Here is a 15,741-nt window from a genome sequence, read left to right on the forward strand (position 1 = left end):
TTGTGAAAAAGATGAGTAATTAATATAGGATATTTTACAATTTAAAAATACTTCACTGGTTATTTAAAGTGTCACTATGTAGTTTTGAAGAATAATTTCAAACTCAGAATTGCAATATCTACAATATTAATGAGGTAATAATTCAAACTGAGAAATGTATTTCAAATGTATTCTTTCCTTATCTGAATGAACAAGCTGCTCTAAGAGGAAAATAAGAGCCCAATTATCAGCTTCTGAATTACATTTCTTCCCCAAAACTACTTGGAGCAGCTTTGATAATTAAAAAAATACCCAAGCATCGTTTTCTGCTTTCTCTGTTAGAAAAAAAAAGAAATAGTGTTTTTGTTGGCACATATCGGACACTATATACACCAACATATCTGTGATAGGCCAATATCAGTCGATCATGTCGGCTGACCAATGTACTCGTAGATGGAGTTATGCCAGATTTTATTATTATCATTATTCCCTTGGACTTTTTGTTTTTTTTTACATTTTTATTTCAATATTACATTTAAGTAGTTTGGGAAATGCTGCACATTTCAACTTAAGTGTTTCAAAATCTAAAACAATATTAAAATAAAAGGTATTATTTAAAAAACACATTACAAGAAGAGATTAAGCCAGAATAACTTGGTTTATCATGGATACTTTTTTTTATTTCATTGTTCTTATGATATTTCATTTTGCCTGTATAGGGCTTCCGTACTATTTAAACCAAGTCTTCTTAAAACTCCACTGGCTTATTTAAATTTGATTTCATTTTTGCCTGAATATGGCTTCCGTACATTTTTAACTTTTCTTACAGCTTACAGTTTATCTTCTACTCAGTCATTTCACTGACATTGTGCAACAAAAATAAATCCTATTATCGGCCGTGTTTGTGTCGTTCAGGAGCCCAGACAGTTAACGGCGGCTCCGTCCACCCCGCCCTCACCGCCCCCAAAGCTCCAACCTTCCCCCGGCGGCGAGCTCTGTGTCGCCTCTCCTGCCGCCGCTCTGACTGAGATGCTCTCCTTCTCGCCGGACACACACACCGTCCACCGCATGCAGTTCAGCCGCCGATCCTCCAATATAGCCGTGTAGTCGCCAAATTCAGACGATTCGACGGGGGAGACGCGTGAATCAGAGTCCGATGGCACTCTTTGCAACTCTTTTGTTTTTTTTGTGCGGAGTTCTGCATGGACTAGGTAGGAACGCAGCTAAAGTTTTTTTCTAGATCAGATGCAGATTTTGAATACACGTGAAACTGTTATCGTTTAAATGACTTCTTTAAGCTTTTAAGCGCGAGGGACTGCAGAGGTTCGACCTACTTTCTGTGAAAATGTCTGTCTATATCTGAGGGTGTGAGACCACTTTAATTAAATCTGAGTCAGTCACTGGCACTCTGGGGGCAGCATGGCAATTTTTTTCCATGGCCTGTGCCGCCTCATACCTCTTCTGTCTATTTCTAATCCCCCATGCCATCAGAGATTCAGCTTCCCACTGTACAGGAGTGCTGTCAGGATGGGAGGGATCGGGCCCTGAGAGGACAAGACTGTGCAATCCTCCCCCTCATCTCATCGTCGCACACCTGCAGGTAGGCAACACCTGGTTTCTGTGGAGAGCCTCTAAAGAAAGGGGGGCTCGGGGACCAAAGGAGGGTCAGTACAGCGGCTTCAGAGCGGGAATGCCTGAAGCTTGCTGCGTTTATTTACAGTGTATTGATCTTATTGGTATGCCTGAGTTGCAAAACATTCAAATGTTGGCGTTTTGCATGGGCCAGCGTTTGGGATGGCACTTTTAAAAGCAGAAAATGCCCGCGGGGTTTCAAGCCCCAAATCATCTCCACAGCCCTCAACCACCCATCCCACCACAGGGGAGGATAACTACACAGTAAGTGCAGGCGTAAAGTGGCCCCCTGGAGCATTTTAACACTAAAGGTCCCCGTTTGACTGTTAGAAGACAGAGGTGGTGATTGATGAAATGGAGGAACACCTGGTCAACACATGGAGGTCAGCATGGAGGGAACATTTGCTAATGAAAAGCAAGGAAACAGAGGTTTTATTTATCCATGGCAACATGACTTTTTTAATATAAGGTAGGTTACTTAACGTTATGAAAAGTATTACAACAGATATCCACTTGATCCACTGTATCTAATGTAAATACTAAGGATTTCTTCACATGATTCTTATCCAACTCTTACCTCACAGAGCAAAGAGAGCAGTTTCTGTTGTGGACGAGGTGTCCCTCTACATTTTTTTGCCATCTTTTTTCAGGATTGCCCAGGAGCAGTGCTGTGCAGCAGCAGTAGGAGGCCGACTCTGTGACAGTGGCGTCAAGATGGCCAAGGAGCAAGGGGCCTGCGAGAGGCCCTTTTTCCAAGGAGACCCCTGGGAAACCAAAATCTCCAAGGTTTTCCTCCGTTTCTAATGTCAATATCTTCAACCTTTACACGTCTCCTCACTCTTACACACAAAGACAAAACACCAAGCCCTTTGTAAATCAATAAATAGCGGGGAGCAATCGCATTTAAGATAAGATTCTGTTCTTACTGTCTCACCCTCTCCGCCTCCTGTTCAGATGTGCTGCGACTGCTGTGTGCTCGGCCTGATGATGGCGAGCCGGGGCTCGAGCTGCGAGCTCCCGGGTTTGTCGCTGGGGACACAGTGTGGGTTCACAGCTCAAACCTGCTGCGGCAAAAACACAACAGGGGAAATCAAACCAGTTGCTAAAGGTAGGAAGATCTAAACGACCTCGTGCTTTCAGTCTTCTCTGTCTTGATTAGCTCCACTCTTATCACGAAAGAATGGCTACTGACTGGCTGTGACACTTAAAACAATCAATACACGAGGCCATTTGCACACATTAGGGGCCAAATGACTCGTAGCACAATATGATTTGGTGCTTCTTTCTAGTAAATCGGAACTAATAGCTTTGTTAATGGTTAATAAAGATTCATAATGCTTGAGGGATCAGCTACAAGGTACCGAAAAGAGCTGTCAGGTTGTAAAACTTTATTTGTAGGAAAGGTATTGCAGATGAGCTGGACCTACATCCCTTTATCAACCTTTTAATAACACTTGCACCTGCAGACTTTTGGGCTTTTTAGAAATTTGGGATCCTTGACCAGGGCCGCAGGTAGTTTTACTCCTGCCCTGGCCAAGATGATCTCAAAAGAGATATTATTTTAAGGTCTAGAGGAACCTTTTGGGCACTTTTTGGCCCTTTCATGAACCTGGGTACAGGATGCCTGACTTGGTGTTCCCCCCCCGTCAGAGGTCCATGACCATTTGTATTTATCACTAACTGTTGTGCCAGATGGTTTGTTGAAAAGACAAAGGCACTTTCAAAAAATACTTGGCAGGTGATTGGACAAACCATCTGTCTGTCACTGACTGTCTATCACAGGTTAACTTCAGACAATCAGATCAACAGCAGTTGAGCACTAGCACAAGACCTGTAAACGGCCTCTGATGTGTAAAATTAGTGGAGTTTTCTATCTATAATTATCTGTAGGCATTATTTAGAAAGTCGTACCTATGATTTTGATAGCACTTGGAGCAAAATTTGGTTAGGCTCATAAAGTTTTCAAAAGAAGTGAATACATAAAAACAGGCAGCGTTACTAGGAGCAGAGAGAGCGAGGCTGGATAAATGGCCTCGGTGTGGCAGCTGTGGATCAGATTGTTGCCAGAGAGTCAGACAGTCTAGGTCACAGGGGTATTCACAAGACTAATCTGCAGACACCTTGCCAAATGGTAACTCGGGGCCAAATGGTGCTCCAGTGCCCTGAGGTGAAAAACACAAACACGTGGGGAGCCCAAAAACATACGATTTCTTGCTGATGTCAAGCCGCAGAGATTTGAGAAGTCAAACTGTGAGACGGGGTGCTGAATATTTTCTCGTAATTTATTTTAATGAGGCTTTTTCTTCTGTAGAACCAGTGGCGGAAAAGCCTGAGGCCAGCGTTACTGCAAAGCCTCAAGAGGAGTCGGACACCTGTAGAGGTTTGGCACCTTTATTTCTCAAAGTGGTCTCCTTTGTTATAGTTAGAGCTGTAAGAGCCTTAGACTCTTTGTGGCTTTGTCTTCCATCAGCCAGTGACATGATTCTTGTGATCTTGGACCAGGGGCGTGGCACTGAGGGGGCGAAATGGGATTGAGACTACAGATACTACTGTACCTTGTGAAGTCTTCTTCTTCTTCATGTGTCTCTCTGCTGTTTTCAGACTCCAATTGCTCCCAGTTGTGCGTAGGTAACGGTACATGTGCATGCCATGATGGTTATCAGCTGCGCCAAGATGGAGTTAACTGTGAGGGTAAGTAATGTGAAAAGGAGCCCGGCTTCACCATAAATCTTAATCAGGAATTTCTTATCTCAGAGATGTTCGGCCCTTTAGCCTTGAATGTTTTCAACCAAAATTCCTACATATTGCAGTTTTAATGTTTCAAATACTTGAAATACTTGAGTAGTTGAGAGCAAATACCTGCAAAACTCATGACATCCCGATTAACCTCTATATATGCTTACATGCTAAACGTAAGATGCTGTACATGGTAAACATTAAACATACTGAAAATGAGTAAGTTGGAAGCACAGCTGTACATACACACAGTTCCACCTAAATTGTTACACCATACGTGTTGACAGACTTTTTTTCAAGTTGATGTCTTTTCTCCTCAGATGTTAACGAGTGTCTTACTGGCAGTCACAACTGTGTCATCGGCCAAGGTTGCATTAATACAGAGGGCTCCTTTCGCTGTCAGAGAGAAACCAGCTGCGGCACTGGGTATGAACTCAAAGACGACAACGCCTGCCAAGGTAACAGATCAGGAGCACTGTAGAAATGACAAAAAAAATACATCTAAATCGTTTTTATCTCAAGACAAGACCGATAGTTTACGATATTTCACGTAAAACAGAATTTAAGTTAAGTACATTATGCTTGATGTCTTTCCTCTTTTCCTGTTCCAGATATAGATGAGTGTTCTTTGGGGACCCATAACTGTGGACCAGACTTTCTCTGCACCAACACAGTCGGCTCGTTTCGCTGCCACCCAAAGGAGAGGTGCTCAGACGGTTACATTCAGGACGCTATCGGCAGCTGTATTGGTGAGTTTGATGTCTCACCGAAAACCCATGGAAAAACATTCACAGGGTGAGCTGACACTTTAAATATGTTTTTCTCATTAGATATAAATGAGTGTGTGGCCTACACAACTCCATGCCCGCATGGGCAGACGTGTATCAACACAGTAGGCTCCTACACCTGTCGCAGGAACACAGTCACCTGTGGACGAGGCTATCATCTCACTGAGGACGGCACACGTTGCGAAGGTAGGTGTAGTCAAAATGAACTCATATTCTTTTGGTCTCCAAAATTGTGTTTTCTTCTCACTGTGTCTCACCTTTTATTCCTATTTCACCTTTCACCTTTTATTAACTAATGAGATGTAACTTCTCTCCCTCATCTCACAGATGTAGATGAGTGTCGTGCAGGCAATGTGTGTGGCGACCACGGTTGCGTCAACCTGATGGGCTCGTACCGCTGTGAATGCAGAATTGGCTTCATCTTCAACAGTATCACCAGACTGTGTGAAGGTACAGTAGGAATTCTGTCTTTTTGTGTCAGGTGTAACATTTTGTGCACATCAGCCGTGAAATAAAATGTTTTGTCTCAGCTTATGTATGAGGTATGTGCTGGGATCTCTTGTAAATTCTTTGTCTGTCCTCTGTTGACTTTAGACATCAATGAGTGTAGGCATTATCCCGGACGACTCTGTGCCCATAAGTGTGAGAACACAGAGGGGTCCTACACATGCAGCTGCACCACTGGCTTCAAATTGTCCCATGATGGCAGGAACTGTGAAGGTAAGATCACTTTTAATTGAACTTATGTTAGAGCTAAATGATACACAATCCTGTGTGTACACCCATCAGTCACAACAATGCTTGGAAACTCTGAGTCTTGGGCCTGGACGCAGTTGAAGCGCACCACCCACCCAAATACTGTTGCGAAACCAAGTAAGCCTCCAGCTGAACAATGCGACCTGCCACACTGCAAGAACTGCTCAGGAATGCCCCAATGAATGTGCGAAGGAGCTCAAGGTGTTGTCCAGGCCTCCAAATTCCCACGATCCCAATCCAATCTAGCATAGGTGGTACATTTCTAAACAAGTTCAAACCATGGAAGCCCCATCGTGGTTTGAACTTGGCTCTGACCCATTGAGGACTGGACGTAGGACCCCCAGGGATTTCTGCCACCATGGAATTGGCTGTGGCTCCTTTTAGTCCTGTGGGTTTTGAGGTGGATTGGATCTTCCATGGATCAGACTTGTTCCAGCACGTCTCACAATCAGATTGAGATCTTGAAAATTTGGAGGCCATTTCAGAACAGTTTTTGCAGTATCGCATGGTACATTGTCCTTGGCACGACCAAGACCAAGTAAGCTCCCAGACTAATAGTACACCCTGTCAAACTGCAAGAACTGCTCAGGAATGCCCCAAAGAATGTGACGGGGGCGCCGTTTAGCTCGGTTGGTAGAGCGTGCGCCCCATGTGTCGAGGCTCTGCAGCGGACCTGGGTTCGACTCCCGGCCTGGGTCCCTTTGCTGCGTGTCACTCCCCCTCTCTCTCTCCTTGTTTCCTGTCATATCTTCAGCTGACCTATCAATAAAGCCATAAAAAGGCCCAAAAAATATAAAAAAAAAAAAAAAAAAAAAAAAAAAAGAATGTGACGAGGAGCTCAAGGCATCTTCCTGGCCTCCAAATTCACCAAATCCCAATCCGATCTAGATTTGGTGGGAAGTTCCTGGAAAAGTTTGAACCATGGAGGCCCCATCTTAGTTTGCTTTGGACCCTTTGAGTCCTGTGGGTTTCTAGGTGGATCAGACCTTCCATTGATCAGACTTGTTCCAGCTTGTTCCACGGTTGTTAAATCGGATTGAGACCTTGAGAGTTTGGAGGCCATTCCAGCGCAGTCTTTGCAGTATGGCAGGGTGCATTAGGGAGTGCCACTGCCATGAGGGGGCATTGTATCGAGATGATCAAAGTCACGCATTTCCCCTGTTAGTCATTTTAATGCAATGCTATAAAGAAATCTATGACTGAGTTGTCTCTGTGCCTGTACCTTGGCAGATGTCAACGAGTGTGACGCCAACCCTTGCAGCCAGGAGTGCGCCAACGTCTATGGCTCCTACCAGTGCTATTGTCGCCGCGGTTACCAGCTGAGTGACATTGATGGGATGACTTGTGAAGGTACTGTTGGATTTGACGGTAGACAATTATTCACCACAAACTGCGACACTGACTTTTACTCTTTTCTGCCCTTAGACATAGATGAATGTGCTCTGCCTACTGGAGGTCACGTGTGCTCCTACCGCTGCTCCAACGCCCCGGGAAGTTTTTACTGCACCTGCCCACCTACTGGCTACACCATCGCCCACAATGGACGCACATGCCAAGGTCAGTGGACGAACCTTTTCCTCCCTTTCCATTGAGATTTAAAGTACCATTAAATGTCTAACCTTCGCCTCCCCCATGTTTTTTTTTAGACATTGATGAATGTGCAGCAGGGACCCATAACTGCTCCGTGTCTGAAAGCTGTTTCAATACCCAGGGAGGATTTCGCTGCCTGTCCTTCATATGTCCTCCGAACTACCGGCACATAGCAAAAGGGTGAGAGCTTATTATTAGGAGCTGGTGAAACAAAATAATTGATTGTCCCCAGCAGTTTAGTGGTCATTTCTTTCTTTTTCTTATATGACTTATTGTGATGTGAATTGTTTACCCTAACCCTGCTGTCGACATTCGGCGCGGTTTCTGGCCCTCTTTCATCGTCCAGCATCACTCCTTCTCTCTTTCGTTTCCCTCTTTTTCCACCCATATATGTAACCGTGTCCGACCTCCACCCGATGAGCATTTCGTTTTTTCCCTTTCAGCCGTTGTGAGCGCGTAGCTTGCGAGTTCGAGCAGGATCCTGCGTTGTGTTTCTCGCTGCCGCTGAGAATCTCCTTCTACAACATCAGCTTCCCCGCCAACACTCCCGTCCCCGCTGATGTTTTCCGGATGGGAGCCTCTAATTCTGTGCCCGGAGACAAAATGCTGTTCAACATAATCTCAGGAAACGAGGAGGGATACTTTGTCGTGGAGCAGAAGGCTCACGGAGGAGAGATCTCACTGCGTCGCGCCTTAAATGCACCCCGGGACTTCTTTCTGACGGTGGAGATGAGGCTGATTCGCTACGGGACGGCACATCTGTACATGGCCAAGATCGCTGTTTTTGTCACACACGAGCTGTCCATCCGGCCCTCGAGAACATTTCCGTATTAGGTGTTGTTTATGGTTTTTGATGTCTGTCACTATTCTGTACTCACCAGTCATGTATTATAATGGTGACTTTCATTTTTGAATCCATCCTTTTATTTAAACCCACAGCTCTGGCTTTCCATCTGCCATTTTATGCAGTTATTAAGGGGCTGATATATTGTTCTTGTTGCGTGGGAAAACACTACATAATTCACCTAAAATTCGAGATGAACAGCAGCATTGTGGTGAATTGCAGTGGTCAGTTGAGGAAACTTTACATTTTTATAACTAAATAAAGTGCCTTCTTTAATTATCAGCCTCCACCCGTTACCATTCCTGTTTATATATACCTGCTCATTGCCAGAGATGGGCTCAAAGTAATTGTACATAGGACCTATGTTCTACATTTGTGGCGCTAGGAGATAAACCTAGTATTGTGTTTGTGATATATTAACCCTACACCGAGTCAATTATTAGTCCAGTTTTTTGATTGTGCAATGAAAAGATGAGCTCCACTAATTCACTGCATCATAAATCTGAAGTGGCCAATCAGAACCTCTTAGAGATGAAGGGCTGCAACCTCAGGGGTGCATGCTGGGTGGTTTATTTCAGTAAAAACCTTTCAGGAACTGAACAGTTATGGCACAGTGATGAACTAGTTCTTTCAGACAAATACTGGGCATTTTGCAGATTCCTGAATATAAAATTAAAGAATGCAAGGGGCACAAAACAATAGAAATACAATGGAATAGTGTAACCTAATAAGGCTATGGTGAATAGGCTAATTGTTGTGTTTATTTCTCCAAGAGTTTAAACCTCTAAAAAATGAAGGAGTAATTAAATATGTATTTTAATTGAAATACTGCCCCTCTCTGCTCATCGTATCTATCAAATTATCAGCTAGAGCTATAGATGGAAGGCCAGAACTGAATACTTCAAAAAGAAAAGAATGGATGATTGTGAAAGTAAAACCTACTTACTTTGATAATTGTGGTGAAAGAAATTCTGAAACATTTTAAGGAATAATTCAACCTTGTGTGAAGTAATCAGATTTGCTTTCTGTCCAAGAATATTTTAGAGGAGTAAAAACACTCTCATGTCTGTATGCTAAATACAAAGCTACTTTACAGCCGATTAGCTTAGCTTAGCACAAAACACAAAAACAGGGGAGCAGCTTCGGGAAGTCATTGCACCATGTTAAAAAAATAGTTTAACTAGTCATAACCATAAAAATCATAACCCTAACAAAAGACATGTAGAGTCAATGAACTTTAGATTTTAACAACTGTGAGCAACGTCAAGCTAGCTGCATCCAATCTTTAGACTAATTGTAGCTAACTGTTAGCGGAGTGGTAGCCTATTGATCTTCTAATCTTACTCTCAGTAAGAAAGTTGATGAGCATAATTTCCACCAAAATACCCTCAAACTAGTCATTCAAAATGTAGTAAGTTATAATCTTTTTGGTAAATGATTGGTTAAGGAGAGCCAAGTCATAATACTAATCTCGGTTTTCTGTAGCATATTCAGCATAGACTGGTATTGACCATATCATTTTACTCTCAGAAAGAAAGTTAATTAGCAAATTTCCAAACCATTGAGAAAACATAAGCTACCTCAAAATGTAGTAAAATTAGTATTTTATAGAAAAAGATTGCAACAAGTCAAAATATTATTGCATTTGCATATGTAGTACTGTGTTCTTGGTGATGCCTTTTTTTAATATATATATAATTACTTTTTTATTCTGTATAACAACACCCAGTTTTATTCAAGCATATGATGCTAAAAACAACACAACTGTCCAGCCAGCAGCTGGTTAGCTTAACTTAGCACAGAGACTGAAAACAGGAGAATGGCTTTGAGAAGTCCCTGTGCCTGGCTAAGAAATGGCCTGACAGTTCACTCCAACCAAACAGATGTAAAGTTAGTGATTTTTATATCTCGCAGTTGACACATTTTATTACCTTTTGGTGAAGTCAAGCTAGCTGCGTCCAGTCAAAGCTAACTGAGGCTTCATATTCAATGCAAACGCACAAGAGTGGTAGCTACTGATCTTTTCAGCTAACTCTCAAGTCAATAAGCGTAACCCACAGCCCCAAAACTTTTAGTCGAAAAAATGCATTAAAATTATTATCTTATAGTAAATGATTGGTTAAGCAACAAGTCAAAATTGCCATTTGAATCACAGTCATATATTTATATAGGCCTAATGTGGTCTGAGTGATGCATTTCCTAAAATCAATTTGTTATTTATCCTAGCATTTGATACAGCAGTAGATATAAAAAATATTAGGGCATTGTACCACTAGATGGGGCCCAGTAGCTGTTGAGGATCTCTACAACACTATGACAGGATTATTCTTTGGTATTGATAGCAGCTCCGTCCACCTCATGTCTGTGCGGCAGCTTCTCTCCATCTGCACTTTCTGTGTGTCTGGAATTATCAAGTGACAGTTAAAAATGGCTTTTCAATCTTTAATACCCAAGCACAAACACACACACCGGCAATGGTCTCTGCCGCTACTCTCGTGCTTCCTCCGCTGCGGTCATTTCTAATGCAGAAACCAAATTTTCCTATGATCTGTTCCAAGCGGCCTCGCCATAGGATCAAACAGGCCTCGCCTTAGCGGATAGCAAGAAAAATAAGCGTGGCACTTATTTATGGGCACCTGGGGCTCGGCCAGCATGGGGGCTCAATTAGTGGTGGGGCGGCATTACAGCTCATATGATGGATGGTGCATTTAGTGTTGGTATTGGGTGGTTATCAGTTAATTTGTTGTAAGTGATACTAAGAGGCCAGTAGCTGTGTTGGTCAGCTGGATGAAGGCAGCCAGACTAATTTTCCACTGTTCCACTTCTGATTCCACTTCCTGCTGGTTTTTGGAGTGGAGTCCATACAGAGCGGATCAAAAATTTAAATATAATAAATATATTCTGTAATTATTCTCTTTAATCTTTGGATTATATAACCACCTACTTTTCCGGAATGCTAAGTTAATTATCTTCAAAAGAGAAAATAGTGAAATGATAATGAATGATAATTTATGACGATAATCTGCTTTCTATTCTAAATTGTGATCTATTTCCCTTAATTTACAATGTGACCATGATGTCATCAGACCGCTCAAATGACACCCATTCTTACTGTACATACCCTTGTGTGGTTTTCTGCCATCCTGTTTTTCCTTGGTGGCTTTTCGCTGGTGCAGAATACCACACAATCATCTTTGTGGCTTTGGCCGAACAACTTGGACTCACCTGCCTGCTGCTAATTACATGGCTCTGCTCCCTTCGCAGTTTTCGAGGTTATGTTTGAAAGCGCCACTGTCTTCATGTCGGGGAACCCCACAAACATGATTTTAGGTTGTGGAATCAGGGTTTGGCCTCCTTTTAATGCACACGGTCTTTGGTTAACCAAGGAGGTCTATGGGGCTATTCAGGTGTTGCCAGGTTCTTCTCACTCAACCCAACTGTGGAGTTTTGGTCATAACATTTACTTCTCAATACTGGTGGATACTGTGTAGGTAAAAATTGTGGGAAACTTCTTCTTCAGATTGTGTGTATTTCTCCTCCATGCCCTTCTCTCCACTCATCTCCTTTCCATGGGCCTTTTTCAGATCCAGACAAGATGCTTCGGTCAGTTTACGTTGTGTTAAGGATTGCCAGCATGGCAACGTCGGCTGCAGTTTCGACCCTACCCAACTCATCACACACACCGCCCTCTCCCTGCCAACCTTCAGAGAATTCAGTGGACCAGAGGGTAAGTGAACAGCATGTTCCTAGAAACTAGTTTTCAGATGTCCTTAATCTAAGAGGCTTTTTATTGGTTATGATGCCAAAAGCTTGACCCCTGTGAAGTCAGAATGCTTAGTGGCAGTATCTGACATCAGGAAAAGTTAGATTTAGCAAATGTTTGACCAGCTGTTTTTTTTTTTGGCTGGGGGCTGATAGGGTTGACACGGTAGCTTGTAATAGCAAATTCAAACAGTATTCACATCCTCAGTGAAATAAAATCTTCCGCCTACCAACCTGCCACAGCACATCAGATTCAATTACTTATTTCAACCCACAAAGCAATTGTTTAATCAAATCATAATTATCTCATTTGAAGACCCAAATGCACTTTGTGGTTTGTGTCTATCAGCCTAATAGAAATTTTTAACCAATTCTTCCATCAGATATCGTTTTCCTGCGGACTGTTGCGGCGGCGAACCCTGCTCCTCCGCCCGGTGCCACCGATGTTTTCTTTAAAATCCTGGCTGCAGACGACCAGTTCTCTTTTGACGTACAGAAACGCTCCGACCAGGGCATGATTATGGGTAAGAGGAACCAGGCTGACAATTCTTTATAAAATACTTTGGTTAGTAATCACCAAATGTTTTAAATTTCTTTATTCATATCTCTCCAGCAGATGAATTTCAGCCATTAATCCCAGTCTGCTTCCTCCCACAGGTGTGGTCCAGCAGGTGAAACCTATCATTGGCCCCAGGGACCTTGTGTTGGAGGTGGCTATGGACTATGTCATCTCAGGGCTCGTTAGCCGTCGCAACATTGTCGTGATCCATGTCTTCATCTCTGACTTCTGGTTCTGAGGTGACCTAAGAAGTGTTAGGAAAATGTCACATAACCTGGCAACCTGGAACATTATAAAGACGTAATGAGTTTTGTTTGTAGTTAGCGGCTACATTACGTCTGATGAATTGTTACAGACCTGGGATTTGTATTTACAATAGTTGTGTTCCACTCAGAAACTGTGGGGGCGCCAAATCACACAAAAGACCAATTTCTACTTAATGTTACTTTAAATACAGTTTAGAATATCTTAAGGTGCTGCACTTATCTCACTGAACAGTGATAAACAGCTCAAATGTTAAAGCTGTTGTGTGCAAGATGATATAATTCACTTGGGATTTGGTTAATTTGAAGCGGTTTTAAATGTGTTGAAAACAGGGCGTTAGTCTTGTTTTAGTCATTTCAACATAATAGCATATATTGGTAGTATATGCCGTCTCCGGGAGCACTGGAATTGGTAGCATTCCCTGTTCTGCCATTGCCGGCGTAGGTACCACAACAGGAGGATCCTGCTCTCTACGTGCTGCCTGAGCAGACAGAGGAGTGATCTCTCCTGATTGGATAAAGTGGGCAGGGATACCTAATTTTGTCTTTTACTGCATGAGAAGAGGGAGCAGAGACATGGGCTACTGACCACACAGTGATTACTGTTGATATGTAGAGTTTTTTAACACTTGTTTTAATAAGAAAATAACACTTACAGCAGCTTTAAGGACTCATCAAATAATTAAGATTCATCATGAGGGGATATGAAGTGTGAATGTCTTTACCTTTTTTCACGACACGCCATCTGCCCCCCAATTTCCAGAATAAATGTTGGCTTTGGACTTTTCGTTTGCCTGGTTATGTTTAGGTTTACCTTTTTCTGACACCACAAACATAACTGGAAATTATTCCGCTGTCTTGTGGTGTCACGCTTACAACTGTTAGAACGCCATCTGGAACAATGGTCTCTCACTTGGCAGCCATCATGGCTAGCTGTCACGGCACCACCGTCCACCTCTTCAGACATGACAGTCAGCTCAAATACATGTAATGTGAGCGTGATATGACGTGTATTGGTGATCTGTTGTTATGATACATAGGAATCATGCAAATTTTACTATATCTTTGGTTTGCAGAAATGTAACAATGCCAACATATTATTCTGGCGACTGGGCGATCATCCAACGGCTGTTGAGACATTTTGCTTAAAACCACAAATTGCAACCTCATGGAGGCGTTAGACGAGAATTTATGGGATCTCCAAAATTATTAGTTATTATACATCATGTGTGAGCCATGAATGTCTGTAGCAACTTTTTTAGATATTTCAGTCTAGACCAAAGTGGTAGACCAACCAACAAAACAGCCAACATCAATCCATAAAGCAATGCTACTCGCATTGGCTAAAAAGTTATTTTTCATGCCAAAATGAGACTCATTCCTCACTTGATACCTCCACCCCACATGTGTTGAAAAATAAATGCCTTTTACAAGAGTTGAATGAAATAATGTAAGAGATTAAACGGGTGCTGTCATCTCTTTAACCACTGTCTACTCGGATTTAGTCTTTGTTGTGATGAGTGCCACTATCATATGACTGTTGATTGACCTGCGGAACTGTTTTATATTTACTCCTTTTCATCTGTTTTGACAGACCAGAGCCTTCACGCTTCATTTGATAATGAATTGCGGATTTGTTTTCAACATTGATTGTGTTTTGTACCATGAGACTACACGAGCATCTGTGAATAATAAAGACCATGCGGTTAATTGTATTCGTGTTCTTTATTGAATAGAGCCCAATCCTCTCGCACTGCAGACTAAACAGGCCATCTTTTAGTTAGCATAACTGAGGTTTCCAGAATAACAAAAGACTGATAGGATGTCCTGTTTTTCCTGTAACTCAAATCCTCAGATTCCCAATTGTACCATACCGGTTCCAGTTTGTGAGGATATTTCCAGTTATTCCACTCAAAGAATGAGTAATGGGACTCCTATACTGGGAATGTTTGGATCCTTGAATACCCCATCTTAAAGCTGACAAATTGCTTGAGGTGGATACATCTTACCATCCATAATCAACTTTCCCCAACATCGATCTGCCTTTCACCACTGCTGTGCTGTGCCCGGCCAGGGAAAACACTGGGGACGGAGCAAAATCCTGTAATCTAAAATTTGCCACTTTACATAGAAATCCATAGGGCTTGTCCTGTGGCTTTTGTTGTTTCAGCTGTCACACAACTTGTCTGGCCTCAATGAATTAATCATCAGACCTTTCAGCATTCCTTAAGGTAAATCAGCTAAGAGTGCAGCTGCAGCTCAGAACTTCTATTTAGGAAATGACTGGACCTTATTTTATAAAACATCTGTAATGGGAGCTATAAAATATCTAATCTTAGACTCTTGGTGGATATTGGCTATAATGTATAAGCAAAGTGAAGTAAGTTGAGTCATAAAACACTGTAAAACACGTTTATTGCGAAGCAATTCAAACAGACTATAAGGACGACAGACTTTATGAATGGATTATGACCAATCCATCATCCAAAATCAAATTCCCATTTAAAAACCCTTTATAAAGGCTGCCTCATTAGAAAATGGTACTGATTTAGATTTTAACTGGCTGCAAATGTCCTTTTGCGCATAAGGTTGAAGCTGAAGTTGTCAGTAATACCAGAAGACATATCTGAATTAAATTATTGGTTATGCTTCTTTGAGTTATTAACAGCAACAATGAAAACAAAAGTGTAAATGAATGAAAGAAGGTTATAAAGATGCTCCTCTATTAATGCGTGCAAAAGTATTAGCATAAAAATAAACTTAAATTAAGTTACTCATTATGTACTGCCCATTTAAGGATAAAGTACATTATTGTATTAAAATCACTGACCC

General features: G+C 42.1%; 1 protein-coding gene across 1 annotated transcript; it reads left to right on the forward strand.

Moving 5' to 3' along the window:
• Nucleotides 1-963: 963 nt before the first annotated feature.
• LOC115595137 (fibulin-1-like) lies at nt 964-14,624 on the forward strand. Its single transcript, XM_030439275.1, has 17 exons — nt 964-1,190; nt 1,471-1,579; nt 2,262-2,397; nt 2,566-2,719; nt 3,923-3,991; nt 4,213-4,302; nt 4,668-4,805; nt 4,959-5,096; nt 5,178-5,321; nt 5,463-5,585; nt 5,730-5,855; nt 7,122-7,241; nt 7,317-7,448; nt 7,538-7,661; nt 11,910-12,052; nt 12,471-12,611; nt 12,745-14,624. Exons 1-17 carry the CDS (start codon nt 1,136-1,138, stop codon nt 12,882-12,884), a joined length of 2,082 nt encoding a protein of 693 aa, XP_030295135.1. The 5' UTR covers nt 964-1,135; the 3' UTR covers nt 12,885-14,624.
• The last annotated feature ends 1,117 nt before the right edge of the window (nt 14,625-15,741 follow it).

Source organism: Sparus aurata, chromosome 14, assembly GCF_900880675.1.
Source record: "Sparus aurata chromosome 14, fSpaAur1.1, whole genome shotgun sequence".
Taxonomy (NCBI): Eukaryota; Metazoa; Chordata; class Actinopteri; order Spariformes; family Sparidae; genus Sparus; species Sparus aurata.